Below are 14,953 nucleotides of genomic sequence, written 5' to 3' on the forward strand. Positions count from 1 at the left end.
GCATAGAATGTCATCTTAACTTAAAAGTTAGAAGTAAATGATACAAACGACGTACATCTTGCGGAACACACAATGACAGAACCAAATGCAGCAGCCCAGAACTAAAACTACCTAGCTAAAGTTAATTGGTACACAAAACCAGTAATAAAAAAAGCAAACCATCAATAGCTTAGGTGGACCCACCTTTATGAGCAGCAGCTATGTTTTTGTGATAAAACTTCACACATTGAGAACAAAACTGCAAAACTTTAATCAGCTGAGCTGTGGATCTTATGTTATTCAGCCCAAACAAGATTTATATATATTTGGAGGGGCAGAAAGATCTGCAGATGTTCGCAAATTACGCACTTTACACTGCATCTTAAGGGAAGTGAGTGAGAGATTTAATTGCATGTCCACAGGCTTCAAAAAGAAAAAAAAAAGTTATGAAATATTGCTACTCACCCACAATCATGTCAATCTTTGTGTATAAATATTGCCAATCCTTGATCACCCAAGAGTAAAATTTAGAAGAATTGCTCAATGCATGAACAAATGTTGTTTGTTTTTGCCATTTTGAGTTAAACGGCAGATTATATATCACAAGGGCAATAAGAAACAATTTTGGATTTATCATTTGTGAAAATCTTTTCACGAACCATAACCCTACCTATTTTGAGTTCTGTCAAAAATTAAAAGCTAAAATAATGTACATAATTGCGTTATTAGTAAACTATAAGTGCAAATGTATAACAACACTAGGACATCAGTTAATTTGGCTAACAAGCAATGTATTTAAGAAAAAAAGAAGCAAAATTGATGTCATTTGATATCTTGTCAATATCTCTTGATATCATGATTTCCTGTCTCTCGGGAAATAACTAGTTAGCGGGTTTTTGGGCACATTAAAAGTGTTAAATGAATTGTCCAAATCTACCTGCCTGTGTCATTCCATACTATGAAAAGCAATATGAACCGTTCATTTCAAATTTCACACGAAACTCAAAGACCCCTCTGAAGTCCATCGTGCTCCATCATATGCGTATGATGCGAATCGGATGGATCAGGTTGTGTGCTATAGTTGTGATGCCATTCACAACTATAGCAGCAGACACAGACATAGGAAACGACAACTGCAATTGGTTTGCAAATGTAACCCAGAAAGTTTGGTTACTTCGGAAGGGTGGAGGCAGATAGATGGAAAAAGTTATGGGGGTAAAACCTCAGAAGTTTCGTATGGGGTTCAATCATGGAAAGTTTTCACAAAAAAAAATGTGGGGGTCAATTTTATAGTATTCGTAGTATTTAGTCTAAACTATATAGAGTAAAATCGTATCGAAGTATCAGAACTTTGAAAATGAATGGGGGTCAGTTACTTGCTATCCACAAGCTTTCTTTAGGTACCAGTTATCTTGAAAGGTCTCTGTTTATTTCTCTAAATAAAGGAAAACTCTGTTCACATCTATAAATAGAGATGCAATCATGCCAAAAAATTCCTAGGAGAAGACAAGCAATAAAATGAAACTTCTAGGCATAATCTTGCTACTTATCACCATTAGCTTTTGTGCATTTTTCAGTAAAAATGAGGCACTTAATGAAGCTCAATGCCTCCAGAAAATCATTTGGTCGCCTCGGCAAACTTTTGAAGCTGATGTGGTATTTGATTCAGCAGCAGTAATTGACAAAGATACCGAGCAATTGGAAGTTGCCACCCTCCTTTCGGCTAAGGCTCAACGAGCTCTTAGGAGGGCAGACAAGATTAAATCATTGCCGGGCCAACCAAAAGGAGTAGATTTTGCACAGTACGCCGGCTACATTACGGTAAACAAGGCGGAGGGTAGGGAATTGTTCTACTATCTTGCGGAGTCCCCTAAGAATTCTTCGAGCAAACCGCTTATTGTCTGGTTTAACGGAGGTGTGTATACATCTTAATAACACGATTCTCTTTCTTTGTTAATGCAACTTGGAAAGGGTTTGCTGGCCATTTTATTTAATGAGTTACTATGAAGAAATTATTCTTAGTGATATCATGACCTTAATTTTTCTTAGTGATATCATGACAGGACCAGGATGCTCATCACTGGGTTATGGAGCTATGGAGGAAGTCGGCCCATTTCGAGTGAATGCCGATGGGAAAACTCTTTCAAGATTCAAATATGCCTGGAACAATGGCAAGACTTAAAAACTCCTATTTTTTGTCCATAATTTTTTCTTTGTTTTTTTCCTATGTTGATGAGTCCCTATTTTCTCTCAATAGGTTATCATTTGCATGTTAGTACAGACTCCCTATTCTATTTAATCCTTTATGCAGTTATATCTAATTAGTTCAATCACTTTGTAATCAATTGTGTTTGAGTCCTTTACAATATTGTGCCGACATTTTTTACAAGTATTACAATTTGGATCACAGAAACCATTTTCATTAATTGTTTCTTAATTATATGCATATAAATATATATTTCCAGTGGCTAACACCCTCTTTTTGGAGTCTCCGGCCGGGGTGGGATTTACAAAGGCAAAAGCTGGTCACGTAAATGGAGATAAGCAAACGGCAAAAGAAAATTATATATTCCTTCTCAATTGGCTTGAAAGATTCCCGCAGTACAAGAAACGTGAACTGTTTTTGGCAGGAGAGAGCTATGCCGGTCACTATATTCCTCAGCTGGCCGACCTCATTCTAAGCAAGAATGCACTGAAAAATACAACTATCATTAACCTTAAAGGTGCTGCGGTGAGTAATTTTAAGTTGCATCTTTTTCAGACGATCTTGTCAGTAACTATCCCCTAGTTTTACATACTGGCAGGTTTAATTTAGAATTAATAAAGCATGTTTCAAGTGAAGTCCATCTGTTTGCTTTTCTATAAATTTGGGTAATAGTAATAATTGATATTTCTATAAATTATGGTGCGTTTCTAGAGATTCAGGTTGTAAGTTGGAGAGAGATGTTGCAAGTGTTAAGTGCATAGAAACATAGCAAGCTAGGATAAGATAGACTAACGTTCGTGTGTAAGTATTTAGTGTTACTGAGGTATTAACATAACCTTGGCAGCCACTGCCAAGTTACAAGTTATTTCAAAAAATAATTGATATTTCTTTGATCAATTATTCCTACAACTAGAGAATGCTTACTGCAAGCATTCATATATTACTAAAACTGCGAGTATCATGTTTTAATATATTATTATGATGAACTTATTTGTTAGTATTTGATATGGACTTAATATATTTAAAAGTGAAAGAAATTTAACTTCTATTATCAATATTTTGTTACTCTTACAAATTACAAATGACAACATCTCAATTTATAGGCTACATGGTGTTCTTTAGATACCCTAGAATATAAATGTTATTGAACATGACACAAATACCAAGTGCATGAATTGCACAACCTAACTTCATTCTAGAAAACGTAAACATTTAATTTATATATAAAAAAAAGCTCAAATACATTGACCAATTAATTAAGTTTACTATTTCTAACATCTCTCCTTAAACTTAATTATTTTCCATCCTCAATATATGGTAAAAAACCAAATGACTTTTATTTTTTTTTCTTTTTCAATCTATCAAGGCCTCTTCCTCAAACTCGATTATTGCCGTGGGCCGAGTTTACATCAATGAAGTCGTATGCTCATCATCATTCTTGATCATCAAGTATTTTCATAGTCATTTCTCCGTGCTACTTATTATTTCCATGATAATCATACTTGAATCACCTATCAAATATCCTCGTAGTCATTTCTCCATATGACTTGCTTCAGCAATGAGCCCTTGCACCATCACATAACTGATAACTCCCACTCGAACATTGATCACATTATCCACCACATCTGCAACCCGTGTTGTTGCACTTTGGGCTCCCGTGATCAAATCATAATTAGTCGCTTATCGAGTTACACCCACGATCATATTCCCGATAGTGCACTACGCCTCACCTTGGACCTCACCTCGACCTCTCACATCTTCCACGACCAACACTCTAGTAAAACAGTCTTCAACGAACTCACTCTCCTTCATCACAATCGACTCAAACTCAACCATTAGAGTTTGAAGCTGCACCTTGTTCACTTTATAAACTACCACCACCACAAATCTAAGAATTTTCCATGCATCCTTAGAACTCGTCTCATTGACAATCTTCTTGAACATGTCGTCATCCAACCCTTGATAAATGATACTTAGCGCGCTTTGATTTCCATTCTTACTTTTCAAAGCATTTAACTCGCCTACCGTGAGTTTGTTATCATCTTTAGGTTCTTAAATCCCACTCTTGATGATGTTCCACAAACCATGAGCACCAACAATGGCCTTGATTTGGAACGATCATTGATCACGACTGCGACCTCTATCGCAACTATAACTGCGACCTCCATGACTGTTGTGACCTCGACATCAACCTTGATCACCGCTGCTTGGTTTCTTTCCTTATAGCATTGCCTTTGCTTCCAACTCTTCTTCAAGCAATTTGTGCTTCTTTCTCTTTTTCCATGAGTACCATATGGAAATCCCTCTTCGCATGTCCTTTTTTTTCCTTTGTTTTTCTTCTTCTCCATGGTTGCACCATCTTCTATCTCACCAGACTCTGATACAAATTTGTTAGTATTGATGAACTTGAAATATTTAATAGTGGAAGAGATAACACTCCATGACAAAAAAATAACTTATATTATCAAATATTATTTTACTCTCTTACAAATTATAGATTACAACATCTCAGTTTATAGGCTACATGATGCCCTTTGAATACCTAGAACATAAATATCATTAAATATTAATTACACAAATACCAAACGAATGAATTGCACAACCTAGCATAATGCATGACTCTAGAAAACCTAAACATTTAATCTATGTAGAAAATCCATATACATTCACTCCAATTAATCATTTAACTAATTGACCAATTAATTAAGTTTACTACTTTCAACAATGTTTGCATCCTAATATTAATGGTTTGGTATCCAAATTTTGAAACTTTTCATGCCCAAGGAGCAATTTTTATTATGAGTTATTTTTCATTTTTTTTTTCTTTCAGATAGGCAATCCATATGTTAATAGGCTACAAACTCGTCGAGACCAAGATGAATTTCTTTGGAATCGTGATTTCATCACAGAGGAGGCTTATGAGGCGGTTAAAAAGGACTGTGAAATATTCTACCGTACTGATAATTTTACCCTAGCATGTTTATCTTCTAGAATAAAAGCCTTTACTGGAGACTTGGATAACTACAATATCTATGCACCAATTTGCTTAACGGCCCCTGACGGTTCACCTAGAAAATCGGATGAAACGGTAAAATGATCAGTGCTTGGTTATATACACATTTAAATCATTCTTTTATATACCTCCAAAGCATAATTTGATCTGGATTTGCATCTTTTAATTCCAAATAATAAAAGACAATAAAAATCATCGTTGATCATGACTTATCTATTCTTTTTGGTAAATAATAAAAGAAATATATCTGGTTATTTGCTATATATTAAAAGTTACATACTTTCGACTAGAATATTTTTGTGCATAGTTATTGTCATTGTCTTTACTACGTTATCACATAATAGAGGAAGAATTAAGATAATAATTTATATATAATGCATGGGTTAATTTTGTGCAGGAGCAAGGCATCGATCCATGCATCGATGATTTTGTTGTACATTACATGAACCTTCCAGAGGTGAAGAGGGCTTTTCATGTTAATCGGAAGATTAAATGGGCACCATGCAATGAGTAATATATACTAGAAATTTGCCTAAGTTTCAATACTTTCAGTTCTTTTCACCATTTTTGATAATCTTCATGCATGGTAGAGAGTTTAATTTGGTTGCTAGAGAAATACCACAGATTCAGACTCAATTTGAGGGCCTCAAACAACATATAACTTTATTACATTTGCATTTTCTCATCGTTTATTCTAATTTTATGACAAAATTTTTGTGTTCCTTCTTGTAGTAACTTAGTATACACTTTAAGATCAAACAACACTGTTCCGACCATTAAGAAAATCGTTACAAAGGGACTCCGAGTAATGCTGTACAGGTACTTTTATTTCATATTTACTTCTGATTTATTATCATTATTCTAATTAGCTAGAAAGAGTTTCCAAATGGAGTCGAATCATAACCTTTTTCTATCTATTTATGCTGTTTCAGTGGTGATATAGATAGTGTCGTGCCAATCACCAATACAAAAAAAGCTGTCAAGGCCATGCAACTTCCTGTCAAGAAACCATGGGGGCCATGGAACTGCAATGATCAGGTAGTTTATATAAAAGAACATCAATTGCTTATTAAAATAAACTAATTATAGAAAGAAAACTGCAAGTTGCTTAGATAATTAATGTGATCTGTGTTACTTGAAGCTTGGAGGCTTTGTTGAAGAGTATGGAGGTTTGTCCCTAGTGACAGTTAGAGGGGCCGGGCACATGGTTCCATCGAACCAGCCGCTGAGAGCATTTACTGTCATCACTTATTTCCTTGAAGGAAAACCTCTACCAGAAACACCATTAATTCCTAAAGATATGATCAAAATTGAGCATTAATTAAGTAATTCACACGACCAGATTTGTCTTGGTCTTGTATTAATTATGTGTTTTTCTGAGCAGGTCATTAATAAGGCACCGCTCATTTATCGGTAGGTACATAATAGACTAGAATTTTTTTTGTTATATACAAAAATCTGGGATCACCCATGAGTTAAATTTTATTGCTCAATACATGACATTGATATTGTTCAATTTTTCGAAGGAATTTTTTTTCATTTCATTATAAAAGTGAAATATATATACAAAATAAAAAGAGAGATAGAGCAGAGTATCTGTCAATCATTAATTTTTTTCTAACAGAGGAGTACCTTCAATTAAGCTGTTAGCTAAACTACACATTTGTAGCTCATTTGCCTCTTGAGCCACCGTCTGATGGTAAAAGAGACAAGAATGAAGCAAAATATCATCTTAAGTTAAAAAGGGCATATTCCAAGAATCTCTCTCTCATTGTGAAAAGAACATAGATTTTCCAGAACAAAATGACAGAATCAAATGCATCTCAGAATGAGAACTACCTAGCTAAAGTTAACTGGTACCCAAAATCAGTAGCAAAAACAGCAAAGAATTTTAGTAATTCAAACCAGCAACCAGATACAAGAAAACATTCAATAGGGACCCAGCCGTATGAGTAGCTGCCCTCTTTTTGTGACAAAACTCCACATATTGAGAGCAGACTGTACACAAAACTCTGCATCTTAAAGTATTCAGCACAGACAAGATATATTTAGAGAGGTAGAAAGATCTGCGATGTTTGCGAATTACACACTCTCCATTGCATTAGAATGAAGCAGAAGAAGACTTCTTACTGTTGCAAGGGAAGTGTGCCAGAGGATTCAATTGCATGTGCAGAGGCTTAAAAGAGCATAAAATTTAGAAATATTGCTACCCACCCACGATCATTTCGATCTTTTTGTACAAGTATATATTACAGATCCTTGATCACCCAAGAGCAAAATTAAGAAGTATTGCTCAATGCATGACCTAATTTTTTTTTTTTTTGTTTGTCATTTTGAGTTTAACGAACGATTATATCACAAGGGCAATAAAGAAACAATTTTGGATTTATCGTTTGTGAAATTTGTTTGAAGAAAGCAAGGTTTGGTTTCCAGTTTGTGAAAACATTTTCATGATCATAATTTATAAGCGGATTTTGAGTTATGTCAAAAATTAAAAGATAAGATTAATGTAAGAAATTGTGTTATTAGTAAACTACAGGTGCACATGTATAACAAACACACTAGGATTTTGAGTACATTAAGGTGTTAAAAGAATTACTAAAATCAACCTGCCCTCTTAGGTTAAATTCCATAAATGGAACAAGAATCTTGAATTAGTAGGTATGTTTCGGGCATAGATAGGAGTATTGCATTACAAACACTCTATCTTAGTATTGTCTAAGGCTGTTTATACACCAATCAAATGTTTTCGGGTTGGTGGAATCGCTCCTGTCAGTCTGTCACCACACAAATATATCAAATTAACATACTTTTACAATGGGCTCCTGAATGAGGAATGAGCTTCATGTACTAAAGTAGTGATGCTCCGTGATTCCGTCTACGCATTGCATGCTTTGATTCATTAATTGTGGTTCTTAATGAGGGCGATTCTTAGTCACCTCTGTCTCTGAAGAATGAAATAAAACACAACAACAGGTCTCATTCTACTGTTGAACTGAGCAACAACAAGAAAAGGTAAAAATGGAAAAAAAGAAGCCCAGTTCAACTCTTGCTTGATACAAATGATGGTGGAATTTTATTTTGACCAAGAGTCAAACTGAATGTGGTTTTGAAGATTGTGGGGGATTTGTATAGTTGTAATCCTTCCATCGTATGACATGCAATATGAACCATTTGTTTCAAATTTCGCACAAAAGACATAGACCCCTCTGAAACCCCATTGCATTCATACAGGGGCTGAGACAAATTTTTTGAATGGGGTCAATTTTTTTTTTTTTAATAAGAATGATGAGTGAGAGAGGGAGATAATATAAAATAAGAAGTGTTACATGTGAGTTTTGATTTTTTTTTATTAAAAAATGTTCAAAAATGCTAGGAATCCTCTAAATTATACACAAATCATTATTTTTTTTAAAATATGGGGTTCAATAGTATAAAATTTCACAAAAAATATGGAGATCAATTTCTTGCACATGTATCATTTTACTAAAAATTATAGAACAAAAGTCTACTTCATTACTAGTTTTTGAAAAAAAAAATAGGGGTCAAATGACCCCCATTCTACACTATTACCTCCGCCTCTGCATTCATGTGTGCCCGATTCAAATCGGATTAGATCAGATTGCATTCTATAGTTGTGATAATTATGATAACTATGACAACGGACGCAGACTTAGGAAGCTACGTACAACTGCAATTTGTTTGCAAATGCAACAGAATATGTTTGCATAGATGATGCTATCCACAAGCTTTCTTTAGGGATCAGTTATTTTAATTTGTTTCTTATTGTTATTGTAGATAAAAAGAAAACTATATATGTTTACATCTATAAATAGAGATGCAGCTATGCCAAATTCATAGGAAAAGAAACAATAAGATGAAACCTTTCCACATCATTTTGCTCCTTATCACCATTAGCACTTGTGCATTTTTCTGCACAAATGAGGCACTTAATGAAGCAGAATTTCTCCAGAAAGTCATTTGGTCGCCTCGGGAATCTGTTGAAACTGACCACCAATTTGATCCGTCTCTAGAAATTGACAAGGAAACAGACCCCCTTTCGGCTAAGGCTCAAGAAGCCCTTAGGAGTGCAGACAAGATCAAATCATTGCCAGGTCAACCGGGAGGTGTAGATTTTGAACAGTATGCTGGTTATATTACTGTAAACAATGAGGAGGGAAGGGAATTGTTCTACTATCTTGTGGAAACCCCTAAGGATTCCTTGAGTAAACCGCTTATTCTCTGGTTAAACGGAGGTGTGTATACATCTTAACAAAATCTCTCTTTTTTTTTTTTTTAATTTAATGAACAGAGATAAGTAGTTTATTATTGGCAATATAACTCTGAAAGGGTTTGCTGCCCATTTTATTTAATGAGTAACTATGAAGAAATTATTCTTCAAAGACCTTCAATTTTTTTGTTTCTATTATGATAGGGCCAGGATGCTCATCACTGGGTTATGGAGCCATGGTGGAAGTGGGCCCATTTCGAGTGAATGCCGATGGAAAAACTCTTTCAATATTCAAATATGCCTGGAACAATTGTAAGACCTAAAATGTCAACTATCTTTTTTGGCATTTATTTTTCCTTGCTTTTCCTTATATTGATGAGTCCCTCTTTTCTCGCAAAATGTAATCATACGCATGTTGGTAAGTATAGCCGACCTCCTTTTCTACAACGATTGAGCCGATCAACGTGCTTTAATAATAATGGTGACCCTATATATATTTTAAATATTTTAATTTTGATTGCATAAATCATTTTAATTAATTGTTGCTTAATTATATATGCACATATATTTATCTGACTTGTTACACACGTGGGATTTCCAGTGGCTAACATCCTTTTTGTGGAGTCTCCGGCCGGGGTGGGATTTTCAAAGGCAAAAGTTGGTCAAAAAAATGGAGATGCGAGAACAGCAAAAGAAAATTATATATTCCTCGTCAATTGGCTTGAAAGATTCCCACAGTACAAGAACCACAAACTCTTTCTGGCAGGAGAGAGCTATGCTGGTCACTATATTCCTCAGTTCGCCGACTATATTCTAAGCATGAATGAACTGAAAAGTAAAACTATCATAAACCTTAAAGGTGCTGCGGTGAGTAAATTTTGGTTGCAAATTATTTAGACAATCTTGTCAGTAACTACATGTCAGATTTACATTCCAAAATTGATATTTCTTTGGCGCATTGCTATAACTAGAGAATGCGTTTGCGTTAGTGTATTACTAAAACTGCGGTTTTCATGTTTTAGTATATGCTATTTTATTATGATGACCTTATTTGCATTCTAATGGTTTGGTATCCAAATTTTGAAACTTTTTATGTCCATGGAGCAATCTCTACTAAGAGTTATTTTGTATTTTTTTTTTTCATTTTTTTAGATCGGAAATCCATATGTTAATAAGCTACAAAACCGTCGAGACCAAGATGAATTTCTTTGGCGTCGTGATTTCGTCACAGATGAGGCTCATGAAGCGGTTAAAAAGCACTGTGAAATATTCTACCAAACTGAAGATTTTACCATGGAATGTTTTCATGCTAGAAAGAAAGCCTTTATTGGATACTTGGATTACTACAATATCTATGCACCACTTTGCTTAAACTACAACGCCAGTTCACATAACAAAACTGATGAAACGGTAAAATGACCAGTATTTGATAATACAATTAATCCATTCTTTTTTCTTCCTCCAGTGCATATTTTTACCCTGATCTGCATCTTTTAGTTCTAAATAAAATGTGTATTTCAGGGGTAAAAACCTAATAAGAAAAGAAGATAATAACAATTTTTGTTGATCATGTAGATGCCACAAGCATGACTTACCTATTCTTTTTGGAAATAAAAATAAAAATAAAGCAATAGATCTGGTTGTTTTCCATATATTAAAAGTTACATATCTAGTAGTATTTTCACATAATTATTCTTGTTGTATCTCGTACATTTTAATATAATAAATGATGAAAACAATTAGATATGCAAAAAAGGCATATCTGAATTATAATGCACGGGTTTTGTGCAGGAGCAAGGCATCGATCCATGCATCGATTATTATACTCAAAATTACATCAATCTTCCTGAGGTGAAGAAGGCTTTTCATGCTGACCCGAACATTGAATGGGTTCAATGCAATGCGTAATACTATTAATTTTCCTAAGTTTTCAATACAATCAGTTCTTTTCATCATTTTTTATAATCTGCATGGTAGAAGCAGTTTAATTTGGATGCTAGATGAAAAACACTGACATTTCAGATTCAATTTGAGGGTCCGAATAACATATAATTTACTGCATTCACATTTTCTCTTCGTTTATTATAATTTTATGACTTAATTCTGGTTGGCCTTCTTGTAGAGATTTAGAATACACTTCAAAAGATAATACATCTATTCCGACAATTAAGAAAATTGTTACCAAAGGACTCCGAGTAATGCTGTACAGGTATTCTATATATTTATATCTAATTCTGGTATATTATCATTATCATTATTGGCTAGTGAATTTTTTTTTTTCCGAATTGTAATTTTTTCTATCTAAATATGATGTTTCAGCGGAGATATAGATAGCGTCGTGCCAGTCACCAATACAGTAAAATCTGTCAAGGCCCTCCAACTTCCTGTCAAGAAACCATGGAGGCCATGGAACTGTGATGATCAGGTAGCTTATATATAAAAGAACATCATTGCTTATTAAAGAAAAAAAAAACTACAATTTTCTTAAATTACATACTGTGTGTTACTTGAAGCTTGGAGGCTTTGTTGAAGAGTATGAAGGTTTGATGCTAGTGACGGTAAGAGGTGCCGGACACATGGTTCCGTCGAATCAGCCACTGAGAGCATTTTCTGTGATCAGTCATTTCCTTTCTGGAGAACCGCTACCAGAAGTACATATAGTGATCCCTAATACAACAACAACAATAACAAGCAAGCCTTTAGTCTCAAGCAAGTGGGGCTAGGCTAGAAATGGAACCCAACCGGAGATCAATAGTGGTCCCTAATATATAATAAAAATTGAAAATTAATTCACTTGACGAGATTTGTCATGTTCATGTATTACAATTTGTTTCATGCTTTAATAATTCCTGAAACATTTTCTTTGGTTCAATGCATGTGTTGTTGCTGATTCCGTAGAGTGTTAATTAGGTAACACTCATAAATTATCAGGTACATATATAAGATTAGCTTTTTATGAATTGTTATAGACAAAACACTGTGATCACCCATGAGTTCAATTTTATTGCTCAATCGTATGACATGCTACAGAAAAGAACAGAGAGAGAGCAGAGTATTACAACACGAACAGCTATTACCACAAATTGATATAAGGATCCTATACAACAACAGTCTCCAAATTTTGTAAAGCTCATTATTGTAACTCTTATCAGAATTGTGCTTCTCTCCGTGTAATCTCTCTATAACTTGGTTCAGCAGTGGATCTCCTGGCTTTCTATAGGTCTGATCACCAATTTTTACTCATATGCATCGCTCTGGCTTAGGATAAACTCCTTCAACTAAAATTAGCAGCATGATCATCAACATGTTATTACTTGTTAGAAATGTGAAAGTAAGATTCAATTTAGGTTTACTTGAAGCAAACTATGTACCCAAGAGTAAAGTACTCTTAATGGCAACTATTTCACAATTTCGCTGAATGCACAACAAAAGAAGATAATAGAGAACATTGTCTCAATAAATTTGACACTACATTAAAACCTAAGATCCAATGCTCCAACTATTGAATTTAAAAACATGGTAAGGAAATCTACTCACCATTGTCCTATAAACAATATCTTTTCAAAATTAGTTCTGCTACAAGAATAAAATTATAGAAAAAAACGAATAGACTAAAAGAGAGCAATCAATACCCAGACAATACCGTAGCCGTAGATCTAACTAGCATTTATTAAGCTTGGAAACAAACATCACATGTTTATATCTTAAACCATAGTCCACTAATCTTGAAAGCACGGTTTATATCAAAATTCGATGATAACAACACCCTGCCTTCAACAATCTTAACCATTAACCAGATCTACTCGTATCTACACCGAAAACCCCAAAATTTTGCCAAAAAATTCATAATTTCTCACATAACAAAATAAGGAGAAGATCTCACCTTGTAAGCAATCACAATTCTCGGCCTCCTTCCTCACCACATCCAAGACCGAATCAATCAGCTCAGCTCCCTTGGTGTAATGTCCCTTGGCCCAGTTATTGTTCCCAGCTCCCGACTGTCCAAAGACGAAGTTGTCAGACCTAAAGACCTGGCCAAACGGACCCGACCAGACTGAGTCCATCGTGCCGGGTTCTAGATCCATCAACACAGCCCTCGGCACGTACTGACCACCACTGGCCTCGTTATAGTACACATTGATGCGCTCAAGCTGGAGATCTGAATCGCCAGGGTACTTGCCCGTGGGATCGATGCTGTGCTCGTCACAGATCACCTCCCAAAACTTGGCACCAATCTGGTTCCCGCATTGGCCACCCTATATGTGGAGAATTTCACGCATCTTGGACTGATTACTGATATTGCAAAAAATCACATCTAAGTACTGATATTGCAAAAAGATCATATCTAAATTCTTTGTAAGAAACTAGTACATTTACTATAACATTTATGATTAATAACAATAGTATAATAAGAACTAGAGAATTGATTACTGGATATCAAAACACTAGAAATAATCTAAACTAAACAAATTGATCACAGTACTGAAATCACACGACTATCCAATTAGATTGTGGATTAAAATCTTAAAAAAAAGTGGAAATATCCAATACAGAGACCTATAATTGGCAAAGACTTTGACTTTGAAAATATTCAAATCAGCCCCTCAAAAGGTTTAAATTTTCTTCATCTTAGAACATTACTGGACATAACCTAAATCGGATACAAGAGAAACCAGACCGAGAAGAGAAGAAGAGAGAACGAGAGAAACAGAGGGAAGGAGGGTGGGAGAGCTTACCAGAGAAATAGAGAGGGAAGTGACCGTACATAGAAGGAGAGGCCAAGAAGAGAGACACAAATCGCGAGAGGAGAGCGGCGGTGCAGCGCTGAGAGAGGAGAGGAGCGGGAGAGGAGAGGCGATTTGTGATTTAGGCCTGGGTGGAGAGAAATGGCGTGAGAGAGAGAGAGAGAGAGAGAGAAAGAGAGAGAGAGAGCGAGCGAGAGCGGTGGGTTGGGGATTTTACTACACTGGAGACATCCAGTTAAATGGAGAAGGGCTTTAACTTAATTTTGGGAAATTTGATAAAATGTTCTCTTTCCAAAATGATCAAACAAATTACCCACTCTCCAAAATTATTGACAAAATAACCTTATGGTCTCTATTGTTGAGAATGATAAATGTCAAACAATTACGCCTTATTTAGATATCAAACACTTACATTTCATCTAGGGGTCAGACACTTACACCTTAGGGAAGAAGAAACAATCCCCACTTTAACCTAAGACTGTCATATGTCAAAAAGACTCAAAATATAATCTTAAGTGCGGAATAAGATACTTGATTCCATGCCGTTAGCCATGAAATCTCCAAATCCGATGATGGAGCAGCAACCGTTTCCGTGAGCGCCAGACAAGACTCTTGATGCCAAGATTTCCCTCTTGCCCTTTTGGTTGAATCGTGGATTAAGTCTTCCAAAGCAAAAAGATTAGCCCTCGAGAAATCCTCTCCAAATTTATAATAGATTTCTCCTCTTAATTCTTTGATGGTGAAAGAAGGGAGAATGCTCTCAAAATTATGTATAAAAA

At 35.1% G+C, this 14,953-nt stretch overlaps 2 protein-coding genes and 1 long non-coding RNA gene across 3 annotated transcripts; 2 read left to right on the plus strand and 1 right to left on the minus strand.

Annotated features, from left to right (window-relative positions):
* The first annotated feature begins 1,026 nt into the window (after positions 1 to 1,026).
* On the plus strand, positions 1,027 to 6,532 carry LOC144552456 (serine carboxypeptidase 1-like). Its single transcript, XM_078300436.1, has 9 exons — positions 1,027 to 1,121; positions 1,557 to 1,894; positions 2,043 to 2,150; positions 2,445 to 2,710; positions 5,016 to 5,273; positions 5,596 to 5,708; positions 5,931 to 6,017; positions 6,131 to 6,236; positions 6,340 to 6,532. The coding sequence occupies exons 1-9, from the start codon at positions 1,027 to 1,029 to the stop codon at positions 6,517 to 6,519; spliced, it is 1,551 nt and encodes a 516-aa protein (XP_078156562.1). The 3' UTR covers positions 6,520 to 6,532.
* Positions 6,533 to 8,897: 2,365 nt separating this feature from the next.
* Positions 8,898 to 12,155, plus strand: LOC144552718 (serine carboxypeptidase 1-like). Its single transcript, XM_078300714.1, has 8 exons — positions 8,898 to 9,454; positions 9,634 to 9,741; positions 10,031 to 10,296; positions 10,582 to 10,839; positions 11,221 to 11,333; positions 11,552 to 11,638; positions 11,749 to 11,854; positions 11,943 to 12,155. The coding sequence occupies exons 1-8, from the start codon at positions 9,037 to 9,039 to the stop codon at positions 12,150 to 12,152; spliced, it is 1,566 nt and encodes a 521-aa protein (XP_078156840.1). The 5' UTR covers positions 8,898 to 9,036; the 3' UTR covers positions 12,153 to 12,155.
* LOC144552719 (uncharacterized) lies at positions 11,702 to 14,317 on the minus strand. The gene is made up of 4 exons (XR_013511209.1): positions 14,166 to 14,317; positions 13,313 to 13,722; positions 11,927 to 12,707; positions 11,702 to 11,841 (listed from the first exon to the last, which is right to left on the minus strand). It is a non-coding gene; the product is annotated as an uncharacterized LOC144552719 (long non-coding RNA).
* Positions 14,318 to 14,953: the final 636 nt, after the last annotated feature.

This window comes from Carex rostrata, chromosome 4 (assembly GCF_964058835.1).
Source record: "Carex rostrata chromosome 4, lpCarRost1.2, whole genome shotgun sequence".
NCBI lineage: Eukaryota > Viridiplantae > Streptophyta > Magnoliopsida > Poales > Cyperaceae > Carex > Carex rostrata.